At 38.6% G+C, this 20,721-nt stretch overlaps 1 protein-coding gene across 1 annotated transcript in view; it reads right to left on the minus strand.

Moving 5' to 3' along the window:
• Positions 1-735: 735 nt before the first annotated feature.
• LOC126416198 (retinal rod rhodopsin-sensitive cGMP 3',5'-cyclic phosphodiesterase subunit delta) overlaps positions 736-20,721 on the minus strand; it is a 36,009-nt gene continuing 16,023 nt past the window's right edge. The window contains exons 5-6 of the mRNA XM_050083789.1: positions 15,343-15,457; positions 736-1,314 (exon numbers count right to left, since the gene is read on the minus strand). Of these exons, the coding sequence (XP_049939746.1) occupies positions 15,376-15,457 (82 nt within the window). The 3' untranslated portion in view covers positions 736-1,314; positions 15,343-15,375. The remainder of the gene's footprint in view (positions 1,315-15,342; positions 15,458-20,721) is intronic.

Below are 20,721 nucleotides of genomic sequence, written 5' to 3' on the forward strand. Positions count from 1 at the left end.
ATAAAACAAAAAGGAAAGATGAGTACCAAAAGTAGGCCCATATTAAGATGTCTGTCTGTTCTTTACAGTAATTCAGCCATGTTGCATTATCCAGCTTCAAACTATGCTAGTTGGTAATAGTAACCACATGAATAAATGACAAGAATAAAAAATTACAATGACACACATTCTACGTTAAGAAAATCCTGTGATAAGTTTAGTCTTCCTTTTACATTTGTTACATGGTTGACTGTTGACACACATGAAATCTTGTTAAACAGCTCTGTGTCATTCAAAATTAAGGACCAATTCATCTTCGAAATGAACCACATTCCTGCATCCAACTGGTTTAGTAAGATACCAAATCACACAACTGAAGAAGCAGGATGAAAAGATTCTGGGAGGGAGCGGGGGGTGGAATTAATAAAAAAAAAAAAAAAAAAAATGTGAATTTCATTTTTAACATGAGAATGCTGTACAAGATTTTAAACCGAAAGAGATGTTGCACACTAAGTTTGATCCAGTGACGCCCATGCACAGGAAGCATTCAATACCAAAAGTTAAAAGTGTCACAGCTGGGCCTGTGGTTTCATTTTCTCACACTGTGCAGCATGTTGATTTTCAGGGGAACAGCATAAAAATTTACCTTAACAGTTAGTTCTTCTCACAGTGAGTCTGAGAATTTACTGCACGTTGTGTCTATTCATCCCTAACAACATTAAAGGTTGGAAGGTCAACTTGAAGGAAACTGGCATCAACAATTTCATTCATATTATTTTCTTCCATTCACATATGAAAGTAAATACAATAAAATCCTTTATTATGATGTTCCCAACACATTGTAATAAGGTTTTAGTTTGCAGTACCACTGTGTCTGGAATCACAAATTGTTGGTAACTGTTCACACCCCTCACTTTCTAAGGTAATTACTTGCATTATAGATCCAAAGCAATGGATTAGTACCCCAGTGTGTCTTATGCAGTATTTGTCTTTTGAACAACAGAAGCACCTAACCTCTGTTACCCCGAGAAGTGATGCAAACACAAATTGTGTCTCATGTAAGGACAGAGTTCTGCTTGACCATTTATGTTTTACAATTACTGCAAATAGCACAAGCACTGAAGTTACAAGAGATCACTGAAATACATATATTTATACATGTATATAAAATAGTGCATGGTTCTTCTTACTATCATCTATAATGTATACAATCACAGTATCTGAAAGAGAAAGTTCACTTTTCTCTGATACCTGTCCATTTTTAAAATCCATAATCAAGAGGAATTGTTTCTTTGCACATCTTCCACAACTCATCAAAAAGTGCCTCATAGTAACCTGAAAATGAACACATTTTATTAGCTACAAATTTAGAATTCTGCTTAAGTTACACACAGTGCAAATACTGTTTTAACTTCAATTCTTCTGCAATTTTTGTTTTGCAGTCACACAGTTTGACTTTAGGAGGTTGTTCCAGACAGGGCAATGAACAAAACACCTCAGATCCGCTAAAGGGTTTTTGAATTCATAAGAAATAATGTGCTTCAAATTTACACTACTGTTTGAAGTGACATGTGTGTGTAATACAGCCCATGTGTCTCCATGTCTCACCAAGGTAGTCTGACTCATTTGAATATTACAGCCTGCCCATGGCATCATTGGCTGAATGGAGAAGTGTTTGCATAAAAGGTCGCTGTAGCAACACTGGCCACCACAACATCAAATCCACCAAAAGTAAATGCAAAATATATCTACTTAAATAAAAGCGCATATAAATATTTCCTTGACACTTTCCTAAAAGACAGTCTTCACTCCTTCTCCACTAACTAACTATGACAAATGCCAATAACAACAAAATTAAAAAAACTATCAAAAAAGTGTATAATAGACATGGCTTTAATTCAAAGAAATAGTATCTGCAGTAACTGAGAGATTTATAATGAATAAATCAATAAAAAGATGGTACTGATCCCCCTTGGTTCAGAAAACAAGTCAAAACATTGTTGCTGAAGCAACGAAAAAAAAAGCAACCCATTTTATGTAAGGACACACATTCTCTAAGATAGGCAATTTTTACTGAAGCTGCTTGACAAAATACCCATAGCAAAAGACTGGAAAGTTACATACAAACAGTCAAAACAGGAAGTAGGAGTAATCTGATGAATTGTACACCCGCATCACTGACGTCGATCTGGAATAGGATTTTGGAGTCCATACTGCATTCAAACATTACGAATTACCTCAAAGAAAATGATCTATTGATACAGTCAGACTGAATTCAGAAAATATTGCTCTTGTGAAACACAACTGGGTCTTTAAACAATGGAAAAGCCAGGTTGGAATGTCAACAATGTAAGGAAAGGAAAAACTGCTACTTGCCATAATGACAACTTGTTGAGTTGAGTACAGACACAATTAAAATACACTTGCACATTAACTTTTGGCCACAGCCTTCATCCGAAAAAGAAAGAAAACACACTATTCATTCACAATGAATGGTGTATGTAAATGTCAGCAAATGTGTGACAAGGGGCTGTGGTTGTAAGCATTGTTAGCCTACAAATTGACTCATTTCCAAATATACAATGGGGGATGCAGGCAATAGTAGTCGAGTTGATTGGGCATGTTATTAACATGTCACATGGTAATACTCTTGGCCTTCTTGCCTACAAGCTCTTTGGATGACTAAGAGGAGATTAATCAAGATGATATGTCCCAGATAAACCACACTTCTGCAATTCTGACAGTGACAGTGACACAAGAAATAGTGACAGAGAATCTGCACGTATTTGATGAGTACTCCACAAGGTGAAAGCTAAAACAAATGCCACAGAAGACAAATTTGCAGCATTTCATCTCGGCAACAAATTGCAAATTACAATCTGCAGCCAATATTAAGGAATGGATATTACAAAGCATCAGCATTCAGATACGTTGCTTAACTACCAGCACTATCTTTGGAAAATAGCTGTAAAAGTGAAAATCTACAATAATTTGATGCAAAATCTAACTGTAATTTTGTGGTGATCCAATGAAAAAACTCTGAGAATGGTAGCAATGGCCTTCAGCTGAGCATCGTTCATCCGTACGGTTCCACAGTCCTCACATTCAACTAGTGGATGCTCAGTTGTGACAAGCCGAACTCCCACTTCTGCTAACATTTGCTGCTATGTATGGCTCTGATTCACACGTGAAGACAGCCAGCTATCACTCTGTTATGGACGAGAAACCAGATATGATCGAGCAAGATTTTTATAATCTTGTCTGAAATCTGTCAACCATCCTGTGAAAGTGCCACGTGCCTATTAGTCAGGGCTTTCAATCCTGTGACTGCCAGGAAATTGGAAGGAACATGTTCATCCCAGCATGGCCACTTATGTGCCGAAAACCAAGCTTTCAACCTTTCTCGCACAAACTCAACCAAATGAAGAGTTGAACAGGAGGACCTGCTGTTAATCTCCACAGTGGCAGGTGTAACTGGAAGAGCCTGCATTGGGCTAGCTACGTAGTGAATAAGTAGCTGGATAACCTGGACAGTGTCTTCACTTTTACCATTTCATTACTTTAATGGTTGTTTGTAATAGTTAATGTACTTTTGTCTGTCCAAGAGCATCAAATGCTAAGTAATAATTCTCCCCGTATTACTTGGAGTAGTAACACAGTGGAACCTCGCATAGCGAACATAATTCATTCCAGGAGCTTACTAGTAGTGTGAAACACTCGTTAAGTGAAATAATTTATTCTATACAAATTAATGTAAAATACGATAATGCGTTCCATGAAGAAAAAGCACTAAAAGTTATTCATGCTATTTATTCAAAGAAAATTATACATACAGTATCATGCACTTTACTATTCACGATACATAAGTAATTCTTTTTTACTAGGAAGCTATCTATGGTCATTTGTTTCTGCCGACACTTCAACACTTGGCGAAAATGTGACACAGCATTATCGTCAAATGCATTTGTAGCACGCACAGCCACTGCTTTATTGGTGGAGTGATTTTCAATGTACAATACAATCGATTCCCATGCTTTCAGCATTTCTCTTAATGCGCCAGAAGACTGCTGCTTTGCTGTTACTGCCTCCTCCTACTCCTCCTCCTCTAAAGAACTCCTCTGCACAACTTCCTGCTGTGGAACACACTGCAACTCCATAAGCTCTTTGGTGGTCACTTCTTTGCTGTGATATCACTGTTATCCACTTTTAGTTCCATGCTCTTGGCCAAAGACACAATTTCATTGACTACAGGCTCCACAGATACTGACTCTAATGCCTCAGAATCACATTCGACAACACACTCCGGTCAAAGCTTCTTCCAAGCAGAAGTCAAGAGCTCTCTTGGTAACCCATTCCCATGTCTTTTGATCATCTTGATGCAACAAAGTCGAGGTGATATTTCCAAAACTTTCTGAGTGAGAGATTGGTAGCTTCAATCAACTCAAAGCAATGCTCGAAGAATGCTTTAATGTTGGGTGGCAGAAACTGGTTCGTGATGAACTGAAATTCTTGATGGAGGTGGTCTTTTGAGCCTGGAAATGGGCATGAGTGTTGTCCATACCAAGCAAGACATGGAGTGGCCGATTCATCTCAAGCAAATGTTTTTTCACCGAAGGACCAAACACTTCATTGATTCAATCCCAAAAGTTTCTGAATGGTAAACAAGCAGCAGTTTAATTTTCAAACTTCCACTTACACTGGCACAGAATAGTGGTTTGAAACGGTCTTTCATTGGCTTGTAACGAGGCAAGGCATACTCCTCCATTGTTAGCAGTTGTACAAGTATGAAACCGGAATTTCCCTACAAATGGTGCTAGCCGTCAGTGTAGGGCCCATTAGACCACGTCTGCAGCGCCATCTGCTTACGACAAATGTCAATACCCAGTAAGACAAGTTCCATACTCTGATATCTGTTTCAAACCCACAATTATGTCGAGTTTTGTGCCTACGAACTACAATTTGCGGACTGCATTGGTTTTCTGCTATCACTTGAAGAAAACTGCTGCAGAATCACATCAAATGCCTGTCAAAGCTTTCGGTGAACTTGCTCTAGGGAAAACACAGTGTTTCGAGTGGTTCAAAAAATTCAAAAGTTGAGATCTTGACATGAGAAACTACTGGATGAAGATGATACTCAAACTCAACAGGAACTCGTGGAACGGTTGAATGTGATGCAGAAAGCCATTTCTCTTCAGTTGAAAGCTATGGGAAAGGTGCAGAAAGTGGGAAAATGGGTTCCACACAAACTGAATGAAAGACAGCAATCAAATCGAAAGACCACTTGTGAAATGCTGCTCGCCACATACAAAAGAAAGTCGTTTCTCCATCGAATAGTGACAGGTGACGAAAAACGGTTCCTAAGCGTCGTAAATCATGGGTGAATCCAGGCAAACCATCGACATCCACTGCGAGACCAAATCGCTCTGGAAAAAAAAAAACAATGCTCTGTGTTTCGTAGGATCAGAAGGGTCTCATCTAATATGAGGTGTTGGAACCTGGTGAAACCGTTAACACTGATCGCTACCAACAGCAAATGTTCCATCTAAATCGAGCACTACGTGAAAAATGACCAGACTATGGAAAAAGGCAACAAAAAGTCATACTGCTCCATGATAACGCCCCATCACACACATCAAAACGGGTCAGGGAAACGATCAAGGAGTTCAGTCTGGAAATACTAGGGCATGCAGCTTATTCTACAGACTCGGCTCCGTCCGATTATCATCTATTTGCATCACTGGAACATGCTCTCACTGAACAACACTTCAATTTGCATGAAAATGTACAGAAATGGCTCACTGACTGGTTCGTTTCAAAAGAAGAACTGTTTTTTTGGCGTGGAACTCGTAGCCTGCTGGAAAGGTGGGAGAAATGCATAAATAGCAATGGAGATTATTTTGAATGAAATGTTGTTTATCAGTTTCAAACAACAGACGTGTAATTATTGCAACCAAATTTTGGTTTCATATTTCTATATCTGGCATAAAGACACACTTTGGCATCTTTTTCCAGAACAGACCCATCTTGTCACAATTAGAAACCTGTAACAATCAGAATCTAAGGGCATCTTGAAGTTGCTGATGAAGTTCTCTGCTACATTTGTGTCAGAGCTAGCTGCTTCGCTGTGCTTCACAATGCTGCGGATGTCAGTTGTTCTCTTTAAATTCTCGAGTCACCCACGGCTTCCCTTAAACACTCCTTCAGCTGCTGATGATCCTGGTGTCTGGTTAACAAAGTTGGCGAAAATCATTCTCGCCTTCTCACAAATGATGTTCTCGTTAACAGTGTCACCTTGCAATTGCTTTTCATTTATCCATACAGGGAGCAACCTTTCGACATCACCCAGAATACGACACTGTTGTTTAGATACTTCTGTCATACTCTTTGAAGCATCTATCTCCTTAATATTGCCCTTGTTCTTGAGGGCAGTGCAAATACTTGATGTAGACTGATTGTACATGGATGCTAAATCAGGAACACTTACACCTTGTTCGCGCTTTTCAATGACTTTACGTTTCATTTCTTAGGTCATTTTCTTTCTATTACAGTCATCTTTCTGTTACGGTGATCATTGGGGACATTTCTATGGAGATTATTAAAATCTGCACACAAAAAACACTGTGTGAACACAAGTTTAGAAAAATATGTGATTGCAAGCTGCGCTAAGATGGTAGCAGAAAGAGCGCTAAACCCGGACTGCAGTACGTACTTAAAGACATTGTTCACATGCCGCTGCTGACAATAAAAGATGTTCATATTGTTGAACATTTCCCCAATGCGCATGAGCGGCTGGTGAGGTCACACTAAGTCGTCATCACTCATTATGTGTTATGAGAGGTGCTTGTTAAGCGAGGTTCCACTGAAATTGTAATGTTATACGGACACAATATCAGAAGAAGCACCAACCAAATTTAATTCTCCATCCACAATAATATCAAATGAACGATAGAACAGTACAAAGCCTCATAACTATAGAATACAGAAATATATAGTCTCATAGGTGAGCATACAATAAGCAAGTAAACATAAGTGAGGCTGAGCGTCCAGCGCATTGGGCTTATATTGGGGTGCTGTGCACATGGCTTGCTGCGGCACCTGTCCAGGTTGTGAGACGATCTCTCTAAGGCGGCTGTGGAGGTGCTCGTATCGTGTGCTGTTTGATTACATGCACCCACACTATAGGGTTACAACAGTAACCTCCTTGGTTTGTTACTACATGTAACACAGTGAGGCTTTACATTGTTACTGAGCTTTCACCTACAAACCTGCACAGTGCTTGTGCTCTCAAATACTTTTTTTTTTTTTTAATCTGATCAATAACAAAATTCAATCTTTATCTGCAATGTAATGAAACCTACAAGATGTAATAGGTTACTAGCTCTTAATTATAACTCCATTGAACTGTTAAGTATAACATTACTGAATTGTAAAATAATGGTGACAAGGATGAAAAATCAAGAAATCTGAAGAGCCCTTGAGGAACATTATACACTAGCCACAGCCAATCAAAAGTATCCAGACACCTAGTAGTGGACATTAATATGGAGAGAGGCTGGCGGGGGTGTCCATACTTCACCTATATGAAGGCTGGTACTCTAGTGGGGACATTTTGAATGAAATGGCTGAATGGCTGTGGAGGAACAGCAGCATATTCTTCCTCAAGAACAAGGTAGTGATGCTAGACATTGGGGTATGGAGTGAAGTCGACATTCTAACTTGTCCCAAAGTTGTTCCAATGGGACCCTGAGCAGGCCACTATTTCAGGGACGTTATCGTCCACAAACCATTGCTTCACAGGTGCTGCTTCATGACAGGACACACTGTCATGCTGATGCAATCAAGAATCATCTTCAGAAAGTACATAGTACACAATGCTGTAAAATGTGTTCATATCTTTCCGTTTCTGCATTTAGTGTTTCTTCACGGCCAATACGGTGACCACACTGTAACCACAAAAAACACCCCCTGTGTCATAATATCATCTCTGTACTGCTCAACTGGCATTACACAGATTTTCCAGGCATTTGCCAAACCTAAACTCTCCCACCTGATTGCCACAGGTATAGTGTTATTCAATGTCAAATCGCCAAATTTCCAAACATTTTCCTGCTTTACCATCACGGATTTCGATGAAATTTTATTTGAACATTTGCACATGTCCCCAATAATCATTGGTACAGTTTAACATTCATTGAAGCAATACTGGCCAAGATATAGTCACTTGTTTGACTCCACGCGTGACTTGAGCACAGTGAGTGGGAATTTCTGGCGAATTTTAGCTGTTATATCTCTATGAACAAAAATGAAAAGAATTTTATGAGTGATATTCAGCCAGAAAATTTTTAGCAAACTTGTCTGAAAAAATTTCAAATTTTGGCTTTTTACTGTACCTATGTGATTATAAGACCGAATGGTATAGGGGTCATCTTCTATCTACAGATAAAGCCTTGGCTATTGTGCTTTTGTACAAATTTATTTTGAACCATACCAACAAACAATAGTTGCATTCAAAACCGGGCTTGAGATTTCCCAATGCACCAAAGTGCTTGATACAGGATTGACCTTGCTCGAACAATCACATGACATTTGACTCACAGCACTAGTGCAAGGGGTACACTGCTTAAAAACAGACAATTTTGTGAAACACAGGAGGAAATAACATTAAATTCTATGAACTTACCAACTTTTGTTGTATTTGAATAGGTTCTCAGGCAAAACTCTTGTCCTTCAAAAGCCATTACTTGATTCTGAACCAAAGTCAATATTTTATTTGGTTTTGAGAGACTAACGATTTACGAAGTGCGTTGCAAATGAGAAATTTGATCGCTACACATGCATTAAAATACTGGAGAAAAATCATTATCAACTTGAATCAGCTTTAGAATAAGATGATGGCATTCAGATAAATTACAGTGGAAGGATGCATTGAGAAGATAGTATGGACAAACGTCACTACAATGCAGGACGATCAAAAGTTCGAGAATTGGACTGAATAGCAATTGTCATCTTCTATTTATGTATTAGTTGCTGTTGATACATGTGACCTGCACCTTAGAAGATACTGTTGCTCGAACATAGCACTACGGAAAGTTGGAGGGGGAACAGTGTCCCAGCTTGTCTACACGTATGATGAGTGCGGGGATGGGAGTGTTGAGTAGGCAGAAATTTCATCATGCACCCAACCACAGGAATGTATACTGCATACTTTGGCTTTTTATGAACATCTACCAGGTTTAAGCTGCAGTTTTCCTGAAACCATTTGCACTTGGAGTTGAAGTGACCTTAAAATTTGCCTAATGCTCAACAGTAGCACACATTTCTGCAGGAGACACTAAAAGTTTAGTTGGGGGACAGCGGCATACTTACACATTTCGTGCAGCAATGTCATTGATGCTCACCATGAGGTATGATGGGAAAGACTGGGTGTGTGTCAACTGCCGGTTCTACACAGCCAATGAGAGAGTGGCGGGCAGACTGTATGTTTGAAAGCAAGAGACACTATAACATTCTCACGTCAGTATAGAAGCAAAATCTGCTATATGTAGAAGAAGAAGAAGAAGAAGAAGAAGAAGAAGAAGAAGAAGAGGAAGACGAAGCTGTGTACTTGGATCCCACAGTGAGCACAATGTCAGAAATTGCAACATATTTGGAACAAACAGCGAAATATTTGAGACAATGGAGATATAAATTTCACAGCTGTCCTGTTAGGATGATGGCGGCAATGGTAGTGATATCGATGTCAAGGACAGTGAGCTAAGTAAACAAAAAAGACGGTGAAGATAAAAATTAATGTAAACAATTTCTTTTTGTTTATTTTATTTCTCTTTGCATTATCAAAATACAGACAATCAATAAATGACTTAAATTTAGAATAGGTATAATGTTAACTTTTTAGACAGATCCCTTACATCAATAAAAGTTTGTAATTTTGATTAGTCATAATATGCTAAAAAATAAATCAAGGACCCTCTTAAAAAAAGGGGGTGGTTTTATGTTCAGCGTCATCCCATACTCAGGTAAATAAGGTATCTGTCAGGGATTAAAGCTATGATAAATGTGAAGCTTAGCATGTAGTAACCTAACAGCATAAGTTTCTCAATATAAAGTTTCATTAAGTACCCAGCATTGAATAATTTAAGTGCAAAGTTGAAGATTTTGTAAAAAAGTAAAAAATCCTATATTTTTAACCTTATTTTGTAAAAAATTGTGTTCTGTAAAACTCTCCAACCTGAATCATTAGAAAGACTGTGGTTTGATCCACAAAACAAAATGCATTTGATTACCCAGTGTGGGTTAACAGATAATCTGAATCAAAGTTATGCTTGAAAACTGCTGCACGAAAAAATATAAACTTCAGATTCTTATATCTTGTAGAATTAACGCATGCTGAACATGAAAATTAATACGCAACTGCTCGACAGCACAAGGATGTGGAATACAACCTTTCACTCACCTATTATTTTCCAATAATCGCAAATTAGTCAAAAATAGGATTATTTTTGTGAAAAGGTGGAAACAGGGCATAATCAACACTTCTCTTATAAAAACCATTTTCTATTAAAGCTTCAAATCCAGACTGACTTGAAACAAGTGTTTTAGGAGCACCCGCCCCCCTCCACTCCTGGAACAATGGGTTTAATTTCCCACACGGGCTAGTAATGTTACATAAACCGAGGCAACGAAGCTGCAAAAATCACACTGCGAATAAAGTTTTAACTTTGGCTTCTTATGTCTCGTTGATTAAAGGCGTCATAAACATGTAACTTATGACATCACAACTTAGGAACACAAAGTTTTCCAATACAAAATATCATTCATGTACTGCTTTTCAAACAGTTACAAAATCAATTCAGAGTTGCGTTTTGTAAAAATTACAAAAATAGATCACTTTCAATTTCCTTTTAGGAAATGTGTTTCCCGTAATTGATTTCAAACTAATCACAGTTGTAAAGAGCATGTTTTCAAACACCCAGAAAATCACTTTTGATTTGCCAAAAAACTAACAGTCCCTGAAAATGGCGGACAAATATGAGGGAATGTACTACAGCAACAGGCTACATTGGAGCAATTGGTGGTCCATTCTTTGGTCTATGTTTTGTTGCATGTGGTTCGTATTTTGAAACTGACCAGGAATATTTCACTATATTGAGCTGGCCTATGGTGACATTGTCACTACCAGTTCAAGAACATGAACCAGTAACCCCATTGCCATAGGAGTCTCACAGTACCAGCCACTGGTGGGTTTATGAAGGAAGTCTGTAATTTGGTTTCTTAATTTACGTCCCAAAAAGTTTGCTGAAAATTATTAGTTTTTTGTTAAACATGCCGCTCAAGGCTTTCATTAGGAAAATTCGCAAGCTACGAGGGCTATCCACAAAGTACATTACATTTTGGAATTAAAAATAAATAAAGTATTGGAATTTTTTTTTATTATATACAGATGAAAGCCACACTTAAAATTATACTTTTCTACATAGTTGCCATTTAAATTAAGGTACTTATCGTAGTGATGGACGAGCTTGGAAATTCCTTCGTCGTAAAATTCGGCCGCCTGCGCCTTCAACCACGTGGTTACCTCTTTTGGGACAGAAAAGGTGTGATTTTTGTGGATTTCCTGGAAAGAGGCACTACAACAAACTCTCAAAGGTATTGCCAAACTCTGCACAACCTCAAAAAAGCAATACAAAACAAGCGCAGGAGACAGTTGGGCTCAAAGATCTTGCTGATTCACGACAACGCCCGAGCCCACACGGCAAATGCCACTCGTGAAGTTCTTGAGTGGGAGTTGTTTCCTTATCCACCGTACAGTCCCGACCTGGCACCGAGCGACTTCCACTTATTCCCAGCAATGAAGAAGTGGTTGGCTATGCAGCGTTTTGATGACGACGCACAGCTTCAAGAAGAGGTAACCAAGTGGTTGAAGGTGCAGGCGACCGAATTTTACGACGAAGGAATTTCCCAGCTCGTCCATTGCTACGATAAGTGCCTTAATTTAAATGGCAACTATGTAGAAAAGTAGTCTTTAAGTGTGGCTTTCATCTGTATGCAATAAAAAAAAAATCCAATACTTTATATATTTTTAATTCCAAAACGTAATGTACTTTGTGGATAGCCCTCGTACATTACATCCTTTTTAGATTATTTTATCAATGAGAGCATGTGGCTAACTGTTAGTTGTTGCATTACTTCAGACCACTTGCAATATGATAGGATATCTGTACTTGATTGACTTTTTGTCAACTTAAACACAGATAACAAAAGTATATTATTTTAGTGACTCCTCAGCTGCACAACATAAAAGTTATAAGAATTTTGTCAATCTGTGTAGCCACAAAAACAATTTCAACATTTGGTATGGAATGAACTTTTTTGGTGCCAACCATAAGAAACTCCGTTTCATGGGGCTGGTGAACCAAGGGACTGGCTTCTCGTGCAAGCCTATAAAGGCCATCTACACAACTACTGAAACCAAAAGATCTATTCAACTTTTGCAACCAAAATGTACAGCATCATATATATGTATATGCTCCAAAACAAGACTGTAAGAAAGCAAAAGTTTAAAGAAGTAAGATGAGGGGAAAACTGGACAGTATCCTGCGTGAGAGATCATCCTCAATTGGCATCATATGACTTGAGCTTGGTTCATATCATCAAAGTTCCTAATGACACAATACGTTTTGTTGCTAAAGTATGTATTGCAAACATATTAAGACTGAAATTGATGGAGTCGTTACCTGGCTGTTATGTTGCCTGTATGTACAATAATGAATGGTGGGTCAGCATCATTATTGACATATCAACGTAACAAAATGGTGTGCTGAGAAAATTTGTGCATGTTCATGGTCATTCATTTTACTGGTCTGAAAGACAGGATGCTCGTCAGGTACAAGAACACCACCCCATTTCCACGCTATCTTTTCTTTCAACATCAACATCATCATTTGGTTGATAGCATCAATTTCAGAAAACAAACTGCAGAATGTCACTGAAAAAGTTTGGAAAATGTAAACTGTAACACTGAGAAGTTTAAAATCAATATTACTTTTTGGTTGCCACCTACGTAGGATATGGCTACATATCTGAGAATTGAAGATACGATACTTAGCAAAAGACTTTGTATGCAGACTGGCTTTGGAACATAAATTTGGAAACCTAATTACCGTCTTGGGAACCTGGTTGAAATTGCGCACCACCTCCTCCTCCTCCCCCCCCCCCCCCCCCGGCTCTCCTCACATGGCTGGTATTGTGTGACCCCTCCGACAATGAGAGTCGGTTCATGTTTTTGAACTGTTAGTGACAATGTCACCACGGACCAATGCAACATAGTGAGATATTACTTGCCAATTTAAAAATAAAAACCACAGGCAATGAAACCTGGACAACTGTTCGCTGCAATGTAGACTGTTGCTGTGCAACATTCCCTCAAATTTGTCCATCATTTTCAGGTATTGTTAGTTCACATTGGAAAATCAAATACGATTTTCCGGATGCTTGAAAATATTATCTTTCAAACTGTGATCACTTTGAAATCAATTGTTGAAAATATATTTTCTAAAATAAAATTGAATGTGATCTATTTTTGTAATTTTTACGAAAATCATGTTTGAACTGATTTTGAAGGAATTTCGAAAGCAGTAAGTGAATGATATGTTACAATGTAAAATTTTATGTTGCAAAATTGTTGTTTCCAAAGTTTCATGATTATCATGCCTTTAATCAATGGATATAAGAAGCCAAAGTTAAAACTTTTATTCACAGTGTGACTTTTCTGGCTACTTTGCCTCAATGTTTTTAGCAGTGTTAACCCACATTGGAAATTAAACCCACTGTTCTGAGGGGGAGTGGGCTGTTGTTTCAAAAGAGACTGGTTTTGAAGCTTTAATAGAAAACAGTATTTGTAAAATAAGTGTTAATTATAGGCTTTTTTTTTAGCTTTTCACAAACATCATCAACTTTCTGATGAATTTGTCTGTTACTGGAAAGTAGTATGTGAATGAAATTTTGTATTCTTGTTCTTGTACTGCCAAGCTACGGCATATTAAATTCCGCATTCAGTACATGTTTACTGTATGACATATAAGAGTCTGAAGTTCATATTTTTTGTTCTGTAATTTTCATTCCCAAATTTGATTCAAATTATCTAGTATTGTCATCCTATGTTGTATAATCAATTACACTTTGTTTGCAGTTCAAACCATAGTTTTTCTAATGAGCCCAGTTTGGAGAGTGTTATGGAACAGTCTTTTTGCAAAATCAGCTAAAAAATACCGCATTTTCTACTTCCTTAAAAGATCTTCAACTTTGCATTTAATGTATTCAGAGTCGGGACGTGATACTTAATAGAACTTCATATTTGAGAACCTTGTCTTGTCAGGTTTCTACATGCCAAGTTTCACATTCTTCATAGCTTTACACCGTGAGATATAAAAAGAGAAACTTTAAAATTCTTTCTGGTGCTGATTTTTTCTGGTATTTTGCCTAAAATTTTCTGGCTGAATTTCGTTTGAAAAATTCTTTTCATTATTGTTGTTAATAGAACACATAAAGTTGTACTAGGTGGCAAAATTTTATTTCTTTCAACAAAACACTGCATGAGATGTAACAGCTCAAGAACATAAATTCACGCTCGCTCTGTGGAAAGTTACACACAGAATCAAACAATCGCCTGTACCTCAGTCAGTACTGCTTTGGTGAATGTTAAAGTTTGCCAACATTCATTGGGGCATTTGTGAATAAAATTTCAACAAAATCTGAGATGGATGAGCAGGGAGGCCTAAGTGAGTTGATGTGGAATGACCACCAAGCATAGCTTAGCACTGACTACAAAAATGTGTGTCTTAGAAGCAGCTGCTTGGCTATTGTACCCCATTCTTTTTTAACTCCCTAGACACTGTCACTGAGATAGCTGCACTGCTGGCAGCACTTGGGAACTCACAGCTGATTTGTTCCACTGATTTCAGGTGATTTTTTACAAACACCCCCTGCAATGCTCAATGGTCCCTGTTGTCAGTACATGACGCCTGTCTGACCTTGGTTTAGTTGTAGCTTATCATTCATTTTTGATTTCACAATCATTTCACCAACTGTTGACTTTGGCAGCTTCAGATGGGTTTGAAATGTTCCCAGTGGGTTTGTTACTCAGGTGATATCAATTGCCAAGTCCTTGTTTAAAGTCACTGCACTCTCCTGACTAACCCATTCTGCTCTTACTACTTCCCTACACGGTGCATTAGCCTCTCGTGACGTCTGCTGGTGAACTCTGTGTTACATTTTAGGGCATCACAATGTTTTGGTCCATTGTAACAGTATATAGTGCATAATTTACAACATAAATATTTTGTATAATAATTAATGCCAACTTACCTCACACTTTGTAATATCACGATGTACAACGTTTCATACATAGTACAGGCGAACTTTTGAAGTTGACACAAGCATATCATCATCAAAGAATTTCGTTTCAATGACCACGTTGCCACTGAAAGAGAAATTTATAGTGGATTTACGAACACAATACAATCACTATTTCTCTCTCTCTCTCTCTCTCTCTCTCTCTCTCTCTCTCTCTCTCTCACACACACACACACACACACACACACACACACACACACAAGAGAAATTTTAGGTGGAACAGAAACAATGGAATAGGTAAAAGACCACAACTCACAATGTAGGTGTGGGTAGATAAGGTTAACTCTTCTGGGGTTTTCTCGATGCAGTTGATTAATATTGTGGTTCTGGGTGTTCTGTTGACTTGTTTTCTTCATTTAATGCATAGGAAGAGGACAGCTGGATTAGTCATCGAAATATTGTGCATAAAATGGAAACAACATCTCGGCAGAACACATGGAAGCACACTATTATGGTTAAGACTGCTGCTCAGCTATTAAGCTTACTCTTGTCTACGAGGTGTGGATACAAACACATGCAGATACATTCTCAGAGTGCTATGGCCTGATTTTAGAGAGTTACTGCCTTCAATGGGGTAACCTGAATGACAACAGACATGGTGTGGGGAAAGAAGGGGTAGAATTTACAATTTTCCTTATAATACCAGTAATATAATATACAGTACTGAATAATTACTTAATTAAGCAATTAATAATTTTTCTTCAAAAGTAACAAACTTTTAAGAGTAACAGTCCTAAGTATTTGCCCTCTCCTGCTGAAATTTTCAGGTTGTCATTTATGAATTCTTCTCTGCATAGTAACATTTCTGCACTAGTTTCTCATATATGATTTTTTTCAGTGTTTTTAAATTTATGCTGAGCAGTTCTCTTCCTTTCACTTTGTGGAGGCCATGAGCAAATGCTAGGGAGAGGGAAACAAGACATGTTAAGTGGATGGGCCATTATTTCACATTTGGAGGCTATTGTTTGCCAAGTATTTTAAACCTTTGTGACATACGCTAAGTGACTTTTACCCAATGCAAAGAGCATAGTGCTGAAGGAAACAAAAAGTTGGAAACAGGATACCTAAAGAGTATGGCTATGGACTAACAGTGCAGATACGAATTCCTAACAATGAGACGCTGGCAACCAATAACAGATGATGACAGCTAATTCTGAAATATGTTTGGCATCAGCTGACACCACTATACCTTCTGATGCTAGTCTGCCCTCATGTAAGTGTAAATGGTGAACAATGATTGTGTTGTGGATCTCGAAGAGTGTGAATGTCGGTACTGAATCTAGCTGCCCTCTGCTGAAAGCTAGCATGACACATCTCACTTGTTGGAACTGGGGACAATCTTCCTGCAAGGTTCATACTTGTAAAATGGAAGGAGGTGCCTGATGATGACAGTTCCATTAGTTAGGTGGTGATGCATCCTCTCACAGCAACAGTTGGACTGGACAGGAAGTCCAAAGTGGACATATTACGCTGGTATGCTCGGTGGGGTGAGAGGACAGGGGAGGGAGGGGGGGTGTCTATTTCCATATGCAGAGATGCCTTAGCAGAAGCTACTGAATTACATAGTAAGTTGTGATCCAAGTAGGCACTAATAATATCTGTTGTTCGGATCCAGAGGTCATCTTCCATTTCTTTCAGCAGCTGGCTGAACATTAAAAATTGCTACCCTCTTTTATAAGGCGAAAGTTCAGCTGGTGATTTGTAACATAGTATCTAGGACTGGCTATGGTAGATCTGTGTGAACGGCTTGAACCAGAAGATCCATAAAGTCTGCTACATTCTCAGATGCAACATTCTTCTTTGCCTTATCCGGTAAGAACTGTAGGGTTCCCCTTAATATGTTGGGGATGTTCTACACCCAGGAAGTAACTAATTCTGTAGCAAAGAACATGTGGTGTCCATGCCACAATCTCTGGCATAGGAATGTGATGACACCATTGTTCAGTGGGAAACGGCTGCAATCAGCCATCCAAGAATTGGGAGAAAACCACAACCAAGTGGGTAAGGAGGAAATACCTTGCACAAACACTGACTACCTGGGATATGACAGCTAATTTGGCCGCGGGAAAGGTGACACAGCCAACCACTCTACATTTAACTACACCTACATCTACATTTATACTCTGCAAATCACGGTGAGATGCATGGCACAGGGTATGTCCTATTGTGCCGGTTATTAGGGTTTCTTGCTGTTGCGTGCACATATGGAGCACAGGAAGAATGACTGTTTGAATGCTGCTGTGCATGCAGTAATTATTCTAATCTTAACCTCACAATCCCTATGTGAGCGATACAGAGGGTTGTAGTAGATCCCTCGAGTAATTATTTACATCCGGTTCTTGGAACTTTGTTAATAGACTTTCTCGGAACAGTTCATGTCTATCTCCAAGAGTATGCCGGTTCAGCTCCTTCAGCATCTCTGTGACACTCTCCCATGGATTAAACACACCAGTGACCATTTGTGCTGCTCTTCTCTTGTTCAACATCCCCTGTTAGTCCAATCTGGTATGGGTCTGACACGTTCAAGCAATATTTTAGAACCAGTTGCACAAGTGATTTGTAAGCAATCTACTTTGTAGACTGATGGCACTTCCCCAGTATTCTACCAATAAACTGAAGTCTACCACCTGCTTTGCCCACAACTGAAAACTGAACCTATGTCATCATTCCATTTCATATCCCTACGAAGTGTTACACCCAGGAATTTGTATGAGTTGGCCGATTCCAACAGTGACTCACTGATATTATAGTAATAGGATGCTACGTTTTCTCATTTTGTGAAGTGCAAAATTTTACATTTCTCAACACTTACAGCAAGTTGGCTATCTCTGCACCATGTTGAAATCTTATCAAGATCTGACTGAATATTTACACAGCTTCTTTCAGACAGTACTTCATTATAGATAACTGCATCATCTGCAAAAAGCCTGACTTTGCAAGGTCATTAATAAACAACGTGGCTCCCAACACACTTCCCTGGGGCACATCCGAAGTTACTTCTACATCTGATGAAGACTCTCCATCCAAAATAACATGCTGTGTGCCCCCTATCAAAAAGTCCTCAGTCCACTGACAAATTTCACTTGACACTCCATGTGATCGTACTTTTGACATAGGTGTGGTGTTGAGCCAAATGCTTTTAGGAAATCAAGAAATACTGCTTCTAACTGACTGCCTTGATCCAAAGCTTCCACACATGTCATGTGAGGAAAGTGCAAGTTGGGTTTCACATAATCAACGTTTTTGAAATACATGCTGGTTGGCACTGAGGACGTCATTCTGTTCAAGATACCTCATTCTGTTTGAGCTCAGAATATGTTCTAAGATTCTACAACAAATTGACGTCAAGGACACTGGACAGCAGTTTTGTGGATCACTTCTACTACCCATCTTGCAGACTGGTGCGACCTGTGCCTTTTTCCAATAACTGGACACAGTTTTTTGTGTGAGGGATCTACGGCAGATAAAGTGAGAAAAGGGGCTAACTCAGTCACAAATTCAGTATAGAGTCTAACAGGGATGCCATAGGGGCTAGGAGCTCTGTTCAGTTTTAACAATTTCACCTGTTTCTCTACAGCACTGACACTAATACTTATTTCATTCATCTTTTCAGTGGTATGAGGAATAAATTGCAGCAATTCTCCTGGGTTTTCCTTTGTAAAGGAACATTTGAAAATGGAGTTAAGCTATCAGTTTTGGCTTTTCTGCTCTCAGTTTCATTTCCTGTCTCATTCACTAGGGACTGGACACTAATAACTTTGCTGCCACTAACAACTTTTACATATAACCAGAATTTCTTTGGGTTCTATGAAAGATCACTCGACAATATTCTGCAATGGTAGTAACTAAAGGCATCAAGCATTGCTCTCAACAGCCAAACACATTTTATTCAGCACCTCTCTATCTATAGCCCCATGCTTTGTGTTACAGTGTTACACCTACTATGCAGTAATCTCTGCACACCATCGAGTTTCTATCCCATCATGAACTGTTCCACTGGGTTACTATCTATCCAGTGCATGGTCAACTATCCTTTTAAACTTGAAACACAGTTCCTCTACATGCTCCTGCCCTGTGCCGAAAGTTTCAAGTTCTTCCTTGATATATGACACTACTAATTTTTTTATCTAGTTTATTGTACATAATTATATAGCCTTCTGCTTGTTTTACTTGCCCTTCGTACTGCCTGCACAAAATGCCACGGTCACTACATGCGCAGTCAGCAGGACATGTGTGGGGAGAATGGCAACGATGGGGGGCATGGGCAGGCGCTGTAGGCGAAATGCCGAGTGCTGGAGGGTAAAGGGCCGCTCTAACCTGAAGCTTAAACTCACTTTTTTGCAAATATTAAGTGGAGCCTCTCCATGCCCACACTTGCATTGTGACCATTCAAAAACATGTATCACCGTGATTTGATTAACATCAAAAAGAATTCTGCTGAAAATGCTGCAATTTACTTTCGCTTGCCTTGTTACCCATTTGCAATTTTCAGAGAAGCATCATGAGTGGCAAATTTTGAGTAAAACTTACACATTTCTCTGACTGCCATGTTAAAATTTGCAGACACAAATGCGAGAGAATTCTGAAACAATGGGTAAATAAGTTTATTAAGTGAGGAACTGTGGAAAAATAAGCATACTAAAAAAGCACATCCTCAGTACAAAATAAACATACATTGTCTCCACTTATGTTGTTCCAAAACCCATAGCATTTCTCGCTTTACCAGCTATCAATGGCCCCTAAAAATTACATTCTTTCATCAAAAAATGTGGTAGACAATGCAGTTTTGCACAATTACCATATATTAAAATATTCTCCTATTTGTGTGCTACCATTTCCCAAAATCTCATTTCGATATCTCAAACAGTTTATGAAATTTGAGGAATGTTGTGGATCTTTCATTCTGGATTCATCGCTGGTGTGGGGCAATTGTAAATGAGCGCGTTACATCCAACCAATTTTCTCAAGATTGGTGACAGATAGAGACCTCCAACCAAGTCTAAAGAAAAATTCAGTATGTTAGCTAAATTTCATACACAGCAACTTATTATGTAATTTGCACCAAAAGCAAAATCATAGTTACCTCCATTTTTCACTGCAAACTTTTTCGAATTTCATGCAGTGTGTTAATTCCAAGTAAATATCACAATAACTATGACCAGTAACAAAATTATGGACATATCATCAAAAACCTGACACTTAAACATAAAGCTGTAAATAACGCAAAAATGAATTTTTTGTACCTAACAGTTTCTGTAAATCTATTTGAGAAAGATTGCAGGGCATGCACCACGATTCCATCTTCGCCAGCCGGACAAAGGTGGTAAACAG

This window comes from Schistocerca serialis, chromosome 8, assembly GCF_023864345.2.
Source record: "Schistocerca serialis cubense isolate TAMUIC-IGC-003099 chromosome 8, iqSchSeri2.2, whole genome shotgun sequence".
Classification (NCBI taxonomy): domain Eukaryota; kingdom Metazoa; phylum Arthropoda; class Insecta; order Orthoptera; family Acrididae; genus Schistocerca; species Schistocerca serialis.